Source organism: Eumetopias jubatus, unplaced genomic scaffold (genome assembly GCF_037043125.1).
Source record: "Eumetopias jubatus isolate StellerSeaLion01/CBP00866 unplaced genomic scaffold, mEumJub1_p1.0 scaffold_3, whole genome shotgun sequence".
NCBI classification, from domain to species: domain Eukaryota; kingdom Metazoa; phylum Chordata; class Mammalia; order Carnivora; family Otariidae; genus Eumetopias; species Eumetopias jubatus.
The window spans coordinates 7,945,507-7,963,995 of record NW_028274809.1 but is presented as its reverse complement, the minus strand read 5'-3'; the positions used below and the strand labels follow the sequence as shown (position 1 = coordinate 7,963,995).

The window sequence follows — 18,489 nt, the reverse complement described above, 5'->3', positions numbered from 1 at the left end:
TCTTAAGTCTCCTCTTTATTTTTAATCCTTCGTCTTTAATTGTGTTTGTCTATATAGGAAGCACTCATGTTGATGTTTGCTAGAGGTTTGAGTAAAACAGGTAAAAAATGGTAAACAATACTGTTTTTCTGGGAAAATATTTGATAGTGCTTATTAAAGTTGATTATACCTTATTTCACTCCTGGCAAATTCACTTCTAGGCATAGACCAACAGAAATACAAACATATACTAAATTTCATATCCAGGAATGCTCATAGCAGCACAATTCGTATAGCAGAAAACTAGAAACAACCTAAATCAGCAGCAGATTAATATATTGTGGTCCATCCATACAATGAGATCCTGTATAGCTGTGCAAAAGAACAAGCTGCTGTTCTCTGTAACATTGTGGATGAATCTCCCATAATGTTTAGTGAAAGAAGCCAGACATAAATGAATATTCCATTTGCATAAAAAAGTTAAAAAAAGGCAAAACTAATCTTTAGAGATGAAAGTCAGAAATAGTGCTTGCTTTGGAAAGGGTTGACTGGAGGGACATGAAGATTTTTGAGTGCTCCTGATACTTTCTTTTTTATTTTTATTTCTGTTAATTTTTTATTTTTTAAGTAGTCTCCATGCACAGTGTGGAGCCCAGTGCAGGGCTTGAACTCAACCCTGAGATTAAGACCTGAGCTGAAATCAAGAGTTGGAAGCTTAACTAACTGAGCCACCCAGGTGCCCCAGATACTTTCTTTTTTAATATCTTGGTTATGTGGACATTTTTGCTTTATGGAAACTCTTTGAATTATACATTTGTGATTTATATACTGTTTGGCAAGAATGTTCTACTTCAGGAATAAGTTTTCATAAAGGGAGGGGGGAGGAGTTGAATGAAGTCCACTTTAAAGTTCTTGAATTCGTTTCACCCTTTTGTTATGAAAATGACAGAGAGGGGCACAGGGGCACCTGGGTGGCTCAGTTGGGTGGGCGGCTGCCTATAGCTCCAGTCGTGGTCTCAGGGTCCTGGGATCGAGCCCCACGTCAGGCTCTCTGGTCAGCTCGGAGTCTGCTTCTCCCTCTCACTCTCCCTCTGTGTGCTCTCTTTCTCTCTCTTTCTCTCTCAAATAAATAAGATCTTAAAAAAAAAAAAAATGACAGTGATCCCTTGAGGTGGAACTCCACCTACATTACACTTATATGTGGGGTGTTTTGCATGTTAGAATTATATTATTCTGGCTTTTCCTGGTTTACTGGAAAAGTTATCACCTTAATCTTTCTGTTGCAGTTATTAATTATGTAATATTTGACATATCAAAAAGTATATTGCAGTTGAGGAAACAAGCACTCAGTAACAAAATTTGAACTTTGTTACTGAATTTTTGAACTAAAATGGGCTGGTGTTCATGTAAATTTAGGCAGCTTTACCTCAAGACACACACACTTTTTTTTTTTATGTTAATCGCCATACATTACATCATTAGTTTTTGCTGTAGTGTCCCATGATTCATTATTTGCCTATAACACCCAGTGCTCCATGCAAAATGTGCCCTCTTTAATACCCAACACCAGGCTAACCCATCCTTCCACCCCCCCCCCAGAACCCTCAGTTTGTTTCTCAGAGTCCATCGTCTCTCATGGTTCGTCTCCCCCTCCGATTACACACTTTTAAATTGGGAATTGGGTCTTTTTTTTAAATTTTTTATTGTTATGTTAATCACCTTACATTACGTCATTAGTTTTGGATGTAGTGTTCCATGATTCATTGTTTGTGCATAACACCCAGTGCTCCATGCAGAACGTGCCCTCTTTAATACCCATCACCAGGCTAACCCATCCCCCCACCCCCCTCCCCTCTAGAACCCTCAGTTTGTTTTTCAGAGTCCATCGTCTCTCATGGTTCGTCTCCCCCTCCGATTTACTCCCCTTTATTCTTCCCCTCCTGCTATCTTCTTCTTCTTTTTTTTTTTCTTAACATATATTACATTATTTGTTTCAGAGGTACAGATCTGTGATTCAACAGTCTTGTACAATTCACAGCGCTCACCATAAAACATACCCTCCCCAATGTCTATCACCCAGCCACCCCATCCCTCCCAGACCCCCACCACTCCAGCAACCCTCAGTTTGTTTCCTGAGATTAAGAATTCCTCATATCAGTGAGGTCATATGATACATGTCTTTCTCTGATTGACTCAGCATAACACCCTCCAGTTCCATCCACGTCGTTGCAAATGTTTTTTTTTTTTTTTTAAGTCATGGTGTATAGATCAAAATTGGGGCCAAAATTTAAAATCAGATGTAGTGACTTCAAGATTTTTATTCTTTGTTTAGTACTGTACTCTTCTTTATCTTCAAAATACGGTCTCAGATCGTTTTTGGAACAAGGTATGGCGTAGTCATTCAAACATTATGAGGTATGGGTTGAAAATTACAAGATAGTTTTCAATAAGTAGGAAAGTCAGATTTTATTTCTTCCTATATTTTCCCTATTTTTGCCCTTTTCTTTCTTTTTTTTTTTAAGACTTTATTTTTCAGTAATCTCTACGTTCAGTGAATTCAGTGTGGGGCTTGAACCTACAGTCCTGAGATCAAGAGTCACATGCTCTTCTGACTGAGCCAGCCAGGTGCCCCTGCCCCATCCTGTTTTTTATATTTTTCTTATTAGGTACTAATATGAAAAATATATGTAGGACTGATAGGTCCAAAGGTAAAGAAGCTGTTAGTTTAGAAAAAAATATAAACACTTTACACAAAGGAACATAAAGTCACTAAACAACACGAAAAGTCTTTGATATGAAAAATTCGTATTTGAGCCACATTAGTGTAGCACTTTACAACTATTAAAGTAGTAAAAGTTCTAAAAGGATAGCAGCACTTAGTGTCAATAATGTGAAATGGTATGTTGATTTGACCCTTTTTTTTTTTTGAGGGAAAAAGGCAGTGGACGAAGTCTTGTCTTTTGACCTAGTAATTGCAGTCTTTTGAAGTTTTTTTCAGAAGACATTGTTCAGAAAAGCAGGTATTCTTGTCTCATTATCTGTAGTTCACAAAAATTGGTTACAAAGTGAATGTCCAGTGGGGAATAATGTAGTAGATTATACTGAAGCAGTGAGGTATACCCGTATTAATCACAGAGAAGAATTTGCTATACAAAATAGTAGGCATACTGATTGCAATTATAAAAAAGTAAAGTAAAAGCTAACTACAGATAGAGTTCTGTTTCTAAGATTGAGGGATTACTAGTATTTTTATCTTTAATAATTTTAATTTTTTGCAATGTATCATCTGTTAGAAAAAATTATAGTGACCAGTTTTTGATGAGTTAAGCATTTTGCCATTTGTGCTCTTTTGCTTGCTTTGCTATGGTCATTAGTTTTTCAAAGGCTTAGTGTAAAAGTAGGTGAAAGAAAGTGTTTTGTCTAGTTCATCCATCATGTGATTACTACTGTATTCCCAAATCGTTGCATGGTACCTGGCACATATTGCTTGTGATTGATTGGTGGATTAAAAGCCATTTCCCATCACTTATCTATGTATGTTTCTATTTATCTTTCTATGTATTAGGGATTTGTTTTTGTTTTTTTTTCTTTTTTTTAAGATTTATTTATTTTAGAGACAGAACATGGTGTGGGGAGGGGCAGAGGGAGAGGGGAGGGGAGAGAGAGAATTTCAAACAGACTCCCTGTGGAGCATGGATCCTGATGTGGGGCTCGATCTCATGACTCTGAGATCATGACCTGAGCCAAAATCAAGAGTTGGATGCTTGGATGCTTAACCAGCTGAGCCACCCAGGTGCCCCTGTATTAGGGATTTCCTTAAGTTTGCTTTTTTTTTGTGAGTATAGTTACATTTTTCATCAAGTCATATAATAGATGTGGTACTTTGTAAAATGGGTTGCCCTTCTTATTCTGAGCAAGAGAACCTGGAAGGCCTCTGAACCCAAGGGCAGACATGGCATATATCTGTATTTGAATTCATAAAACTTGGCACTTAATGTGCAATAAATATTTGTTGAATGAGTCAGAAGATTACATTTGAATCCTGTCTATGCCATTTAAATAGTGTGATTTTGGACAGTTCTCTTATGTTATCCTTTTGAGCCTCAGTATTCTCAGTTTATATAAAATAGGAAAAATAACTTCAAAATTTTTTTAAAGATTATATATTTATTTATTTGAGAAAGAGACTGAAAGAGCAGGGGGAGGGACAGAGGGAGAGGAAGAAGCAGGCTCTTCCTGAGTAGGGAGCCCCACATGGGGCTTACTCCCAGGATTCCAGGATCATGACCCGGGCTGAAGGTAGACACTTAGCCAACTGAGCCACCCAGTGCCTCCACATACTTTCTTTTTGAAGATTTTATTTATTTATTTGACAGAGAGGGAGAGAGCACAAGCAAGGGGAGCAAGTGAAGGAGAAGCAGCCTCCCCGCTGAGCAGGGGAGCAGGGAGCCTGATGGCAGGGCTTGATCTCAGGACCCTAGGATCATGACCTGAGCCAAAGGCATACACTTAACTGAGTCATCCAGGTGCCCCAAGATAACTTCAAATATTGAGGATTGTTATGAAGAATAAACGGGATGAATGAGTGTTTTGTTTTTTTTTGATGAGTGTTTTTATTATCTATGGCTGTGTAACAAAATACCTCAAAACTTAGTAGCCTCAAACATTATCTCAGTTTCTGTAGGTCAGAAGGAGTGGCCTAGTTGTTTGGCTGTGACCTGGGTCTCTCATGAGGCTGCAAGGTTGCAGTTAAGGTGTCAGCCAGGGCTGTAGTCATCTGAGGGTTTGACTGGGGTTGGATCCGCTTTCATGCTTACTGACGTGACTGTTGGCAAGCCCCAGTTCTGTGCCATGTGAGCTTCTCCACAGGGCTGCCTCATGACATGGCAGTTGGATTGCCACAGAGAGAGCATCCCAGATGGAAGTCACAGTCATTTCTAACTTAATTGGCACTGACATCTTACCACTTCTGCTGTATTCCATTTGTTGGGGGCTAGCCAATAAGTGCTGTCTACACTTTAGGCAAGGGAATTTACACAATAGCCAGGAGGCAGGGCTTGTTGGGGGCTATCTTAGAGGCTGCCTGCTGTATTAAGAAAGCAGGTAGTAGTTTGCCCAGCAAATTTCCAGATATTTTATCCTTCAAAAGAATAATATGTGGTAACAACCTAGTAAGTGTTGGGGCAAACAGGATATTGAATCTTAATACATATGAAACGGAATATAAGAGGATGACCAGAAATTAGAATTCCCTCATTTTCAGATGCGACTGTACAACTTTCTTTCACTTTCATGGTGGTTTAGTACAAAGAATTGAGGTTGTTACTGAAGTATAGGTAACTATAGGTTATAAATGGAAGATATCAATGTATGTTCTGGATTTTCAACTAATTTAATGTGAGATTTTATATAATCTGTTACGAATTGTGTATGTTAGCACACGTGGGATGGTGAGTAAAGAAATAATTTGTTTGCACAGTTTGGAATTATCTTAATCTTTTGGAAGTACCAATTTAGTCATTTGGTATACCAGGCTGTCTTTCATTGTTAATGGAACTCTTGACTGGCATTAGGTTACACATAGCTTAGTTTTGCATTCTGTTCAGAAGCAATTTTTTGTATGCCTATAATGTAATAGATGTTAGAGTAAATGAAAATGAAAAATTATAGTTCACATTGTCTACTTTTGAGTTTACAGTGTTTTTTAGGATAAAAGATAGATTGAATTTTATAGATATCCTATTTGGGCAGAAAATCACCAGTAGAAGTTAATTAAAGAAAGACATGGGGCGCCTGGGTGGCTCAGTCGTTAAGCGTCTGCCTTCGGCTCGGGTCATGATCCCAGGGTCCAGGGATTGAGCCCCACATCGGGCTCCCTGCTCCGCAGGAAGCCAGCTTTTACTCTCCCACTCCCCCTGTTTGTGTTCCCTCTCTCGCTGTCTCTCTGTCAAATAAATAAAATCTTTAAATAAATAAAGACGCATCATATAATTGAAAATTCTTGTATGACTTTAAAAACAGTAGTATGTGCTGGTAAGGTAGGTTGGTTCACTTTTCATTGCATCCCCTCTTTATAGTGCACATATTATTTGTTTAAAAAAGAATTGCCCAGTCTTTGAATGTTGCACTTTAAGAAACATGTCCAATACTAGATGAATATGTCTGCAGCAGTTCTGTTATTCACACTTCCTGAGCATTGGAGTAGGCACATCTGCACAAAAGCGTGATCTGAACCTTCCAGTCTGCTTTCAGAATCCTTATTGGCTGAGGCACATGTTTCCTTATTTTCATTACAGGGAGACCAAATTTTGAGGACGGTGGACCAACATCGGTGGGAAGAAAGCATGAATTTATACGATCAGAAAGTGAAAACTGGCGTATTTTTAGAGAAGAACAAAATGGAGAGGATGAAGATGGAGGTTGGCGGCTAGCTGGACCGAGACGGGATGGAGAGAGGTGGCGGCCCCACAGCCCTGGTAAGGCTCCTGCTGAGTGAGCGCAGGGACCAAAATAAGGGAGTATTTGGTCGAAATTGTTACTGATTAAGCAGAAAAGATGAACAGGTTAAAACAAAAGAGAGGACTCAATTATTTATGTTCTCACACTCAGTCTTATTACTACAAAAAAATTTCAGTATGAAGATTCCCTGTATCTCTTCAGTTATGAAAATCATTTTTATTTTTCTGGAGCAGATAGTGTGGTTTAATGGGAAGCACCTGTCTTTAACTGCAAAAAACGTGAGAGGGTCTCCATCAGGTTTTGTCTAACACTAAATCTTTGTATTTTTTTCAGCATGCTTTAAAACTTATAAATGTGTAATTATATGCTCACTAAGGAATATGTGCTCTCCCTAAAATGGGTACTTTTCCTGTATAATAAAAGATTTATTCTTTCAATTTTTTTTGTCCTGAAAAAGTGATTTATGCTTATTTGAAGGATAAACTCTAAACCCAGGTCAAAAACATAATCATAAGTTCATTCTTTTGTCCTAACTTTAGAAAAAGGAGAGAGAATAGTAGTGATTAGTGGTTTTGTAAGTTCTTCTGTTTGACTCTTAAGAATGCTTCAAACTGTTCTTCCCTGACATTAGATATGCTGGTAATTGAAGACACTGGTGCTTTGTGTCAAAGTTCATTCCCTACCAAAGTGCTGATTCCATGCCTCATGATAATCAGATGCCACTGTAGTTTGAATCGTGGGGTCATGCAGAACCGAAGTGCACAGAGAGTGTATAATACTTGCCTTACGAATTTCATGTGCATAACATTATTTTCATTATCAACCATATGCCAAAGAAGCTAACTTTTAGTAGAAGAAATCATAATTAAACTGTTTTCATTTACATTTTAAAATCAAGTTATTAGCAAAATCACTAGTCTCAGCCTGAGTAAACATTAGAAAAACATTCAGAGTGCTTTAGGTAGTTATGGATAGGTAGAAACGTGGTGAAGTTAATCTTTGTATAGAGTTTTGATGCTTTTACCCCAACTCCTCATGGTTGCCTCTTAGGTGAGTTTTCTGTCATGAGTGGGCATTGTTCACATCACACCTGTCTAGGCAATTCTCATGAGTCTGTGTGCTGGGCAACCAGATGTTATAGTTCTCTTCAAGGCATCACGGCACTTTGTGCTGAGCTTGCCTGTAAGCAAAAGGGTTTGTAGACTATGTTCCCAACAAGCATTCAGTGAAAGAATGGACAGGGTCTGGGCTGAGCGAGAAGAGAAGTTCCAGCGGATCAAAAACAAACAAGGTGAATGTTTTAGAAGACCAACAGTGTTTGTGAGCCCAAATGTCTGATACCGATTCTATTAAAGAGAGTTAGTTAAACAAAGTAAAATTTTAGTGTATTTTCTACCACTGACCTTCCTTACCCCAACAACTTAGATTTTGGACATATGTTTTCTTTTTCTTAAATCTTTCTCTCTGATATTCAATTTCCATGTCTGATTTATTTGTTATTAACTTAACAATTTCCCCCAATTTTTTATTGATATATTTTTAAAAGACAGTTTGGGGTAATATATGGGGCTGAAGAAACAGTGGAAATAAACGTTTTTTAAAAGAATACCATCTGTTTTTTCAACCAGCATCTTAAAAGTTAAGTCTGATTATATCAGTTGTTATAAATTACTCTTTAACATTTCTTAGATTATAGTTATTCTTTTATGATTTGATTAATAAATGTTTAAATATGGTTTTACTAATTTTTGTATTATAAAAATTGTAGCAGACTTTTATTCTGATATTGTAAGACGTTAAAATGCAGTGGTTAGTCTTCATAAGCTAGGGATGTGTCTTCTCCATTTGGTTTAAGTGGGGCTCAAAACTGGATATGTATGGGAGATGGGACGATTAAGGACAGCAAAGCATCCACTCTGGGAGCTGAACTTAAGAAACTCAGTAAGAGGAAAACATGAGCCAGATGCCTAGAAGGATAGATTCCTATCATGGTGCATACTTAACAGACGGTTTAGAAATGATAGTAATAGAGGGAGTGCTCTGGAATTCAGCATTTGATCATGAGTACTTCTTTTGAGTAATGATTCTAGGTTTGCATTTAAGCAATCTGGATATAAAGTTCTTTAGTTTTCATAGAAGTATATAATAGTTGTTGTAGGTAAAAGATGGGGGAGGATGGGAATAATGTTTTCTTACCTTTTTTGTGAGTGATTTATAAGTAGCTACCTCTGTTGGGCATTTTCATGTTTTGCCTTCTCATTTTCAGTTTGAGTTTTAGATTGCTGGTTTTAGCAAATTGGGCCTCAGTAGTAAGAACATTGAATTTTTTGGCTCATTTCTTTTGTGTATCTCCCACAGAGAAAGCAGTCAAAGAAAATTTTAATAGGTTAAAACCTGCCTCTTTTTAAGACTCTCTTAGACTCAGGTTTGTCAGATATTAACAAGAGTTCCCCTTTCTTGAAAAACAAAATACCTTAACTGGCATCTTTTATTCTTAGGCAGTATTTTTTCTGTTGGAAAGTAGATATAATAAACAGTATGCTGGGGTGGATTTTGGAATGTCCCTGGGGGTATTATACAGAAATAAAAACTCCCTAGGGAGAATTAAGAGATGAGAGTAAAGGGAAAGGAAAGTAAGCATGCTATTGTGGAAAAAGCAGTAGAGGATGCAGAATTAGATTCTAGTTCTGCTTTGCTACAATGCAAGTTACTTCTGTCAGAGTTTTGTTTCTTAAACTATAAAATTAGAATAGTGGGGCTATATAATATCTCTGACATCTGCCAGTGCTGTAATTCTGTGCCTTTTTGTTGGGAATCAGAATTACAAATGGGATCTTGGCACTAGCAAATAGGCATGATGAGTTTGATATTAGGATTTGCCACAGGGAGTTGGTCTTATACATCAAGAATGATATTTTCATGAGAAGAAAGAAATGTGTTAAGGCCTGCCAGAGGGAAGGCATGGACTTCAGTGTGGAGAGATATCTAGTGTTATAAGCCTGGGCTAGGAGTATGCCATGTGAATGACTCATCGACATTTCAGTCAGATACCTAAAGCTTATTCAAAGTGTATACTTTGAATCAAGTGTCCTTTAAAAGTGATTTGTGTAAAATTATCTTTCAAAGCTTTAGAGTATGTTGTGCGGCTCAGTACTTACTGAAGATAACCACTCTTGTCACTTAGTGATGTCATACGTATGCTGAGCTCTGAATTTCAGTTAATTTGCCCAATTTTCTCTTTAGTAGGTTGATCATTTGAATTCACAGCCAGTCATACTTTTCTTCTTTATTTCGTATTCGTGATTTTTTTTTTCTCAAATACTGTCATAAAAATTTCCTAAGGTTTGTATCCTCCTCATCCCAGATGGCCCTCGTTCTGCAGGCTGGCGGGAACACATGGAGCGACGGCGAAGGTTTGAGTTTGATTTTCGAGATCGGGATGATGAACGGGGTTACCGACGGGTACGCTCTGGCAGTGGAAGCATAGACGATGACCGGGATAGTTTGCCTGAGTGGTGCTTAGAGGATGCTGAAGAAGAGATGGGCACATTTGACTCCTCTGGAGCATTCCTCTCTTTAAAGGTAAGAATTTTATTGTAAATGTTACGACAGGCACTGACCTGCCAGCAAAGCCAAAGGTATTGTTGACCTTTGGCTTTATTTTCTTGATACAGAAAGTACAGAAAGAGCCGATTCCAGAAGAGCAGGAGATGGACTTCCGGCCTGTAGAGGAAGGTGGGGAGTGCTCTGACTCTGAGAGCAGCCATAATGAAGAAGCCAAAGAACCCGATAAGACAAATAGGAAAGAGGGAGAGAAGACAGATAGAGTAGGAGTTGGTAAGGCTCATTTTTGTCTTTTACCTTCTTCTTCAAACCAGAAGTTTCCTAAGTTGTTAATTTAAGAATACTTCACGTTACAGAAGCTAGTGAGGAAACATCCCAGACTTCCTCATCGTCTGCTAGACCAGGTACTCCTTCAGACCATCAGCCTCAGGAAGCACCACAGTTTGAGAGGAAAGAGGAACCCCAAACTGAGCAAACGGAAAAAGCTGAGGAAGAGAGTCAGACGGAAACTAGCCTACCAACCAAAGTGCCCAGCAGAGGGGATGGTATGTATTTATGAGAGTAGACAAGCTAAAACAGGATTCTGGGGGCACCTGGGTCACTCAGTCGGTTAAGCGTCTGTCTTTGGCTCAGGTCATGATCCCAGGGTCCTTGGGTCGAGCCCCGCATCGGGCTCCTGCTCAGTGGGAAGCCTGCTTCTCCCTCTCCCACTCCCGCTGCTTGTGTTCCCTCTCTCGGCAGTGTCTCTCTCTGTCAAGTAAATAAATTTTAAAATCTTAAAAAAAATAAAACAGGATTCTCCTCAGGCAGGCCAGTGATCACTGATAAGATGGGCTTCTGTTTATGCCTTGTAGAACCTCTCCTATTGGTAAATTATTGGATTAGATTATTTTACCAGTAAACCCCGTCAAATGGTGTTTCCCACGTATTTGTTCTTCCCAGAATTCACCAAAACAGAGTTAGAAGAAGCAAGGGTACAACTCAGGAATCTTACTTCCTATGGTGTTATGACATAGCCACCTTGGTATCAGTTGAGCAGACAGGGTTTAGGATCCTCTGCAGTAATTTGATCCCCACATCAGACAGGTATCTTCCTTTCCTATAGTGGTTGATGTGTGTCCAGAAGGCATACCAAATTGCTGTTGTTCCAAAAGAGGCCAAAAAGAACATGGATGGATCTGTGGAAGTCCTACCATCTTTGCTAGAGAATAAGCTTAAAGTATATCGCCTTCTCCAATGATACTGTTTTGATTTTAATTTGCTCATATAGCTTAGTAGGCAGTTTTAATGTTTACTTCCATGTTTCTTCTTGCGCATAGTTAAAAATGACATTGTAATGCTTGATGTTGAAGGGTTAATTGGTTGAGTCACCATAGGAAATCACACCTTTAACATGGCACGTGAGCCCTTGCATGACCTGGCATCTGCCTGCTTCCGTACGGTTTCAGTGCCATCTCTGTCTCCTTTGTACTCTGTTCCCCAGCCTCACAGCCTCTTAGGTCCTGAAATGTGCCTTGTTTTTTTGTCTCGTTGCCTTAGCACGGGCTGTTCTCTGTGCCTGAAACTCCATCCCACCCCAAGTTCCCAAGCTAGGTTAGCGATCTTCTCTTGTTTCTTAAACAACCAGCACCATTCCTGATATAGCAGTACGATATTATAAAGATATGCTTGTATTATCTTTTTTGCCTAATAGACTAATATTTTGAGGGCTTAAACCAGGGATATCTTTTCAGAGTTTTATGTCTAGAACAAAGCTTAGTGAGTGAATTCAAGTATTTGAATGTCTGTCAGGCACTGTGGGACTTGTCCATTTTGAGACCTGTTTGATATTAGTAGTTATTTTTCAGTTATGATGTGCCCCCAAATTACCTGTGGTTCATTCTCGTGAATGTAGATGCCTGGGACCTTACTCTAGGAGATTTTAGGATGGAGTCCAGAATGTGTATTCATAGATATGCATTAAAGATTAAAGCTCCAGATTGATAAGAATGGAAGGGAGAAAAAGCATGTGTATATTTGTCATCTAGGGGAAAATTCCTTTTTTTAGAGGGTAGGTAAAGAGTAGCCAGGGAAAATCTTCAGAGGCAAGAGTGGCCTAGAGTGAAGGGATAGTAAGGAAGGGAGGTTTCAGTTTAGGATTGGGCTGCTGAGGTCAGATGAAGAGGACTAGGAAAAGCCATTGGATTTGGGGACTTTAAGGCACTGTTCTCTTTGGGAGGGTAGAAGTGGAAGTCCTAGTGTAGCAGGTGTGGGGGGTGGTGGTATATTGACTGTTCTTTTAAGAAGTTTGGCAAAGAAAGGAAAGAGTTCCGGACAGGAACAGGAATTTGGAGAAGCTGTCTGTAATTGAACGAACAAGGTTTCAAAGGGGAAACTGCATTTGTATCTAATTACTCCCATCCCCTTTCCCTTCTTTAGCCCGCATACTGAGAGGCTAGAAATAGGGACCAGCACAGAACCTCTTTTGCAGCCTGTGTTCTTATTGAGAAGAACTTCCTGCACTGTCCAGGTTGACTCCCAAATGCTCTTCATTATCCTAAAGAGTGTACTGTATTGAATTACATTAATTATCACCTGAAATAGGTATTTATTCAAGATAATTGCAGATATGTGTAATCAAAGTTTTGATGATGAGTTACGGTATTTTTGAGAAGATTTGCAGTGCTTTGTTAATGGTCTGCTATATGGAGACTTATTATAAAGAAGGGATTAGACCGATTGTTTTCAAGGGGGAGACTATAACTGTTGGGCGGATGCTCTAGTGACACAGGCGGGCACCGTAGAAGGACCTTGTAGATATCTTTTAATCCTTAGGTTGTGTCATTCTGTAGAGGTACTTCCGTCACTGTAGGGAGAAATATTACACTTCTCCATAAGCAGTATCGGCAGTGTTCCTGACACATTCACAGTTCTGTTGAGCCCACTTAGTGAACGGCCCAACTTGATGATACATTCTTCATAGGAGTCTGTACAGTTTAAAGGGTTTTCATCTTTCTGTGTTTTCTTCCTTTAGAATTGGTTTCTGATGTCCAGCAGCCCCTGTCACAGATTCCTTCCGATACAGCCTCTCCTCTCCTCATACTTCCACCGCCTGTTCCCAATCCTAATCCTGCCCCCCGGCCAGTTGAAACGCCGGTCGTAGGTGCGCCTGGGATGGGCAGTGTTTCCACAGAGCCAGATGATGAAGAGGGTCTCAAACATTTGGAGCAGGTAAAAATCATGTACCCCTTTTTTTCTCAAACAGCCATAAAATTTGGAAGCATTAAATGAATATTCAGAAATGGAACTTCTGTTTGCTAGATTTTATGTACTGGAAAAGTTGTTTGTAAATCTAATATTTTTTTGTATGAGTAATTGTCTTTCAAATCATTTCATGCTTATAAGTTTCTGCTATGTAGTAGTCATTGTGTCAAGTTATTTTTCTCTTCTGAGGTTGCCCTTAGCTGTTTGCTTTTCTTTTTTCTTTTTGGAAATTAATGGAATGCCAAAAATGGCAAATACAAGCAGCTGTGGATGGGCATAGCGTCTTCTGCATTTTTTGCCTAAAGTATAACTGGGAAAATAGTTAAACTCAGGATTTTAACATTTTATTTATGTCTCTAGATTTTCCTAAGATTAGATATACCTTTGTTATATGTAAAGTAAATGATAGCTTGCTTTCTATAGAAGAATTTCTTTCTTTCGGGGTGGGGTGGTTTTTGGTGGCAGGAAATGCTTGAAGAGAGAAAGAAAGGAGGGCAGTGTCTCAGTAAAACTTGATTTTATTTGTAACTGTATTGAGTCTTTGTTGTATTCACACCCATGTTTTGACAGGTTTAGTTTATATGCTTCAGGATTTACCAATGGCTTATTAGTTTAAAAAGTAATCTTACTAGTGTGTTGATTAGAAGCCTGGGCATTCATCCATACCAGTTTGTGTTTCAATCTCAGTTTGGTTTGCTTAATAATTTTGAGACTTGAAGCAAGATTTGACCTCCCAAGGCCTTAGTTTCCCCCTCCATAAAATGGGGACAGTACATATTATATGACCTTGTTGGAAGAAATAAATGGTTGCCTGCCATATTTCTTGCACAGTAATAACCTTTCACAGGTCAAGTCATTCAAAAAAGGTAGGCATTTTTATTATGTGTTCAAGTATTAATTTGGGATCATTTGTTTCCTCAATCCTTTTTTTTTTCCCCCTATTAGCAAGCTGAGAAGATGGTGGCTTATCTTCAAGACAGTGCACTAGATGATGAGAGACTGGCATCTAAACTGCAAGAGCACAGAGCTAAGGGAGTCTCAATTCCATTGATGCATGAAGCAATGCAGAAGTGGTATTACAAAGATCCTCAGGGAGAAATTCAAGGTAGCTTGTTCCATTCTACTTGAAGCCATTACCTCTAGATTCTGTAAGATGGTCATTATTTAATGTTAATTTGCATAGTAGTTGAAAACAGTCCATTTTTACAGGTTTTCGTGTGTGTGTGTGTGTGTGTGTGTGTGTGTGTGTGTGTGTATGGCTTTTCTGTAGGCTCCTCCCATGGTACTTTACAATTTTGGAGGGGGGAGGGCAGTCCACTGGAAATCATTTGATGAATACAAGGTGGAATGTTGATTACTAATATAATAGGGATGTAAACAAAATGCTCAAGACCCCTGAGTTCTGGCTACCCAGCTGGTTAACTAGGCAGCTGAATTCTTTATCTTCTTTGTACTTCAGTTTCCCTCCCATAAAAAGGTGATGGCAGCGGTCTTGGAAGACCTTACTTGAATGTTTTGCTGAAGTGGAGTTGACATCATAAATGATAAAGACCTGTTAAAAATGTGGGAGAAAGGATTGTACATATTATAAGTTAATCTAATACAAGTTAGATTAGAATGGGGAGAAAATGCTATAAAAGACATTTGTTGATTCTTCATTTCTGCTTTTGAAATCTTCATTATAACCTGAAATTGGTTGACTGTGTTAGTGTCAGTTTCATGATACTGTTTTACCAGGTGTACCCTGTGACTTCTTTCCAGCATACTAACTCCTTTTCCACACTCAGTCCCCTTACCCTTTCCCGTTATTCTCCTTCATAGCATCTGTTACCGCCTGGCTCTGGATATATTTATTCATGATCTGTTTACATCTCTGTAGAATGTAAGGTGCATGGGATCAGGACTGTGTGTATGTGAGTTTTTTTGTTTGTTTTGTTTTTGGTAAAACAAGCAAAAGCATTTATTTGATGTTTTAGAGATTGCAACTGGAGAGACAAAGTGTGCTTCCAAGTTGAGGACTCTGTTTTAAAACACATGGGTGTGTGTTTTAATTAAATTTACTTTAAGATAATTGTAGCTTCACATGCAGTTGTAAGAAATAATAGAGATTTTATGTATTACTTACCCAGTTTCCCGCACTGGTAATCTCATGCAAAACTGTAGTATAGTATCCAGCCTGGATATTGACTTTGATATAGTCAAGATTCAAAACATATCCATCTCATGTTGCCCTTGGATAGCCCCGTCCATTTCCTTCCCATCCGTATCTACTCCCTTAACATTTGGCAACCACTAATCTATTCCCCATTTCTATAGTTTGTCATTTCAAGAATGTTACATAAATGGAATCTATTTCCATCAAATGGAAAAATTTTTTTTTTTCTTTTACTCAGCATAATTCTCAGGAGATTGATGCAGGTGGTTACATATATTAGTAGTGTTTTGTTTTTTGTTTTTTTTTTAAGATTTTATTTATTTGACAGAGAGACATAGTGAGAGAGGGACTACAAGCAGGGGGAGCCGAAGAGGGAGAAACAGGCTTCCGGCCGAGCAGGGAGCCCGTTGCGGGGCTCGATCCCAGGACCCTGGGATCATGACCTGAGCCGAAGGCAGACGCTTAAGACTGAGCCACCCAGGTGCCCCTGTGTTTCTTTGTTTTTTTTTAACTGAGAAGTACATCACTGATATGGGTATATCATAGTTTATTTTATTTACTTATTTGACAGAGAGAGACACAGTGAGAGAGGGAACACTAGCAGGGGGAGTGGGAGAGGGAGACCTGAGCCGAAGGCAGACACTTAACGACTGAGCCATGCAGGCACCCTCTTCATGTTTTTTAACCTGTATTCTGATTAGATTGTTTACTTTTTTTACCTTTGAGTTTTGAGATTTCTATATATAGATACTAGTCCTTTATTAGATATGTAGTTTGCATATATTTTCTCCCAGTCTGTATCTTTTTATCCTCTTTAACGAGTCTTTCACAGATCAAAAGTTTTAAATATTGATGAAGTCCAGTTGATCAGTTTTTCCCTTTTATGGATTGTGTTTTTGGTATTAGGTCTGAGACAGAAGAATTCTTTTTCTAGCTTCAGATCCCAAAATTTCCTTTCCAAAATAATTTATAGTTTTTTGTTTTACATTTAAGCCTGTGATCGTTTTTTTGAAAGATTAATTAATTATTATTTATTATTTAGTTTAGAGAGAGAGAGTCTCAAGCAGACTCCACACTGAGCGGGGAGCCCGATGTGGGGCTTGATCCCGTGACCCCAAGATCATGACCTGAGCCAAAACCAAGACTGCTCAACTGACTGTGCCACCCAGGAACCCCAACTCTGTGATCTATTTTGAATTAATTTTTGTGTAATGAATGGAACTTAGATCAAAGTTTTTTTGCTGATAGATGTCCGGTTGCTCTGGAACCTTTTGTTGAAAAGCCATCTTTCCTCTTTTGAACTCCTTTTGTACCTTTGTCAAAATTCAGTTGGGCATATTTATGTTGGTCTGTTTCTGTGTTCTTTCCTCTGTTCCACTGATCTGTGTGTCTCTCTTTCCACCAATATCATAGTCTTGATTACTGTAGCTATATAATGTCTTGAAATTGGGTAGACTGGTTCCTCCCGGTTTTTTTTTCTCCTAGTTTATTTTTATAAAAACAGTTTTTAGCTTTTCTAGTTCCTTTGCCTTTCCATATAAATTTTAGAATAGTCTTGTCTATATTTACCATATAAATGTATTCAAAAACCTGTATTTAAATATCTTGCTGAGATTTTAATAGGAACTGTGTTAAACCTCTTTATCATTTTCAATAGAATTGACATCTTTCCCATGTTGAGTCTTCCAGTGTATGAACTTGTGTAGTTTTCAGCATAGATTCTACACATGCTTTATTAGGTTTGCATCTACTTGAGGAGCTCCTGGGTGGCTCAGTCATTAAATGTCTGCCTTTGGCTCATCCCAGCGTCCTGGGATCGAGCCCCACATTGGGCTCCCTGCTCCGCAGGAAGCCTGCTTCTCCCTCTCCCACTCCCCCTGCTTGTGTTCTCTCTCTCTCTGTCAAATAAATAAAATTAAAAAAAAAAAAAAAAGATTTATGTCTACTTGATTTTTTTTTTGAGTAATTGTAAATTTTATTTCAATGTCTTTGTGTTCATTGTTACTCTATAGAATTGAATTTTGGGTGTTTGTCTTTAGTCTCTGACCTTGCTGAGCTCATTTATTAGTTTTAGGAGTGTGTTGTTGTTACATTCCGTAGGATTTTCTTTGTAGACATTACTGTCATCTATAAATAGGGACAGTTTTATTTTTTCATTTCCAATCTATGCCTTTTATTTCCTTTTGCTGCCTTATGTATTCCAACAGTATGATGGGTGGGAGCGGACATACTTGCCTTGTTTTTCCTCTGTTCCTATCTTAAGGGGAACACATTCAGTCTTAAATAATTAAGTGTAATAGTAGCTGCTGGCTTTTTATAGATGCTCTTTATGAAGTTGAGGAAGTACCTTATTTTTTGAGAGTTTGGGTATTGGTTTTTTCAAATGCTTTTTCTGCATATGTTGATAGGATCCTGTGATTTTTCTTCTTTAGCAACTTTGGTGGATTAAATTGATTGCATTTTGAATATTGAACCAGCTTTGCATCCTTGGAGTAGGCCCCATTTGGTCATGCTGTATAACTCTTTTTATATGTTGCTGGATCCTATTTGGTAATGTTAAGGATTTTTGTGTCTGTGTTCATGAGGGATGTTGCTTTGTAGTTTTTTTGGTATCCTCATTGTCTGATTTTAGTATCAGAGTAATTAGCTTCATAAAATGAACTGGGAATTAGTTCTTCTCCTATTTTTCTGGAAGACTGTTTACAATTGGTGTTAATTCTTCTTTAAATGTTTTGTAGAATTCCCTAGTGAAACCATCTGGGGACTTCTCTTTTGGGATTTTTTTTAAAGTAGGCTCTATGCCCAACATGGGCCAGGCTTGAACTCACGACCTTGAGATCAACAGTCACATGTTCTGCCCACTGAGTCAGACAAATGCCCCGTTTTTTTGGAATTTTAAAACCACAAATTCAATATCCCTAATAGTTACAGGAGCTATTTAAATTACTGATTTAATATGGGTTGATTTGGTAGTTTGTGTTTTTTGATGAATTCATCCATTTCATCTAAGATGTCAAATCTATGTGTTAAGAGTATTCCCTTATTCTCTTTTTGATGTTTGCAGGTTCTGTAGTAATAGCCCCTGGTTT

At 38.4% G+C, this 18,489-nt stretch overlaps 1 protein-coding gene across 11 annotated transcripts in view; it reads left to right on the top strand.

Annotated features, from left to right (window-relative positions):
• Nucleotides 1-18,489, top strand: part of GIGYF2 (GRB10 interacting GYF protein 2) — a 146,656-nt gene that overhangs the window by 80,766 nt on the left and 47,401 nt on the right. For 10 of the 11 annotated variants that reach the window (XR_015767833.1, XM_088021498.1, XM_088021499.1 and 7 more), the window contains 6 exons: nucleotides 6,276-6,455; nucleotides 9,803-10,020; nucleotides 10,113-10,275; nucleotides 10,359-10,547; nucleotides 13,016-13,212; nucleotides 14,191-14,350. Coding sequence is in view for 10 of the 11 variants with exons in the window: in XM_088021498.1 (XP_087877624.1) it covers nucleotides 6,276-6,455; nucleotides 9,803-10,020; nucleotides 10,113-10,275; nucleotides 10,359-10,547; nucleotides 13,016-13,212; nucleotides 14,191-14,350 (1,107 nt within the window). In the remaining variant the exon portion in view is untranslated. The remainder of the gene's footprint in view (nucleotides 1-6,275; nucleotides 6,456-9,802; nucleotides 10,021-10,112; nucleotides 10,276-10,358; nucleotides 10,548-13,015; nucleotides 13,213-14,190; nucleotides 14,351-18,489) is intronic. The other variant, XM_088021497.1, reaches the window with a different exon arrangement.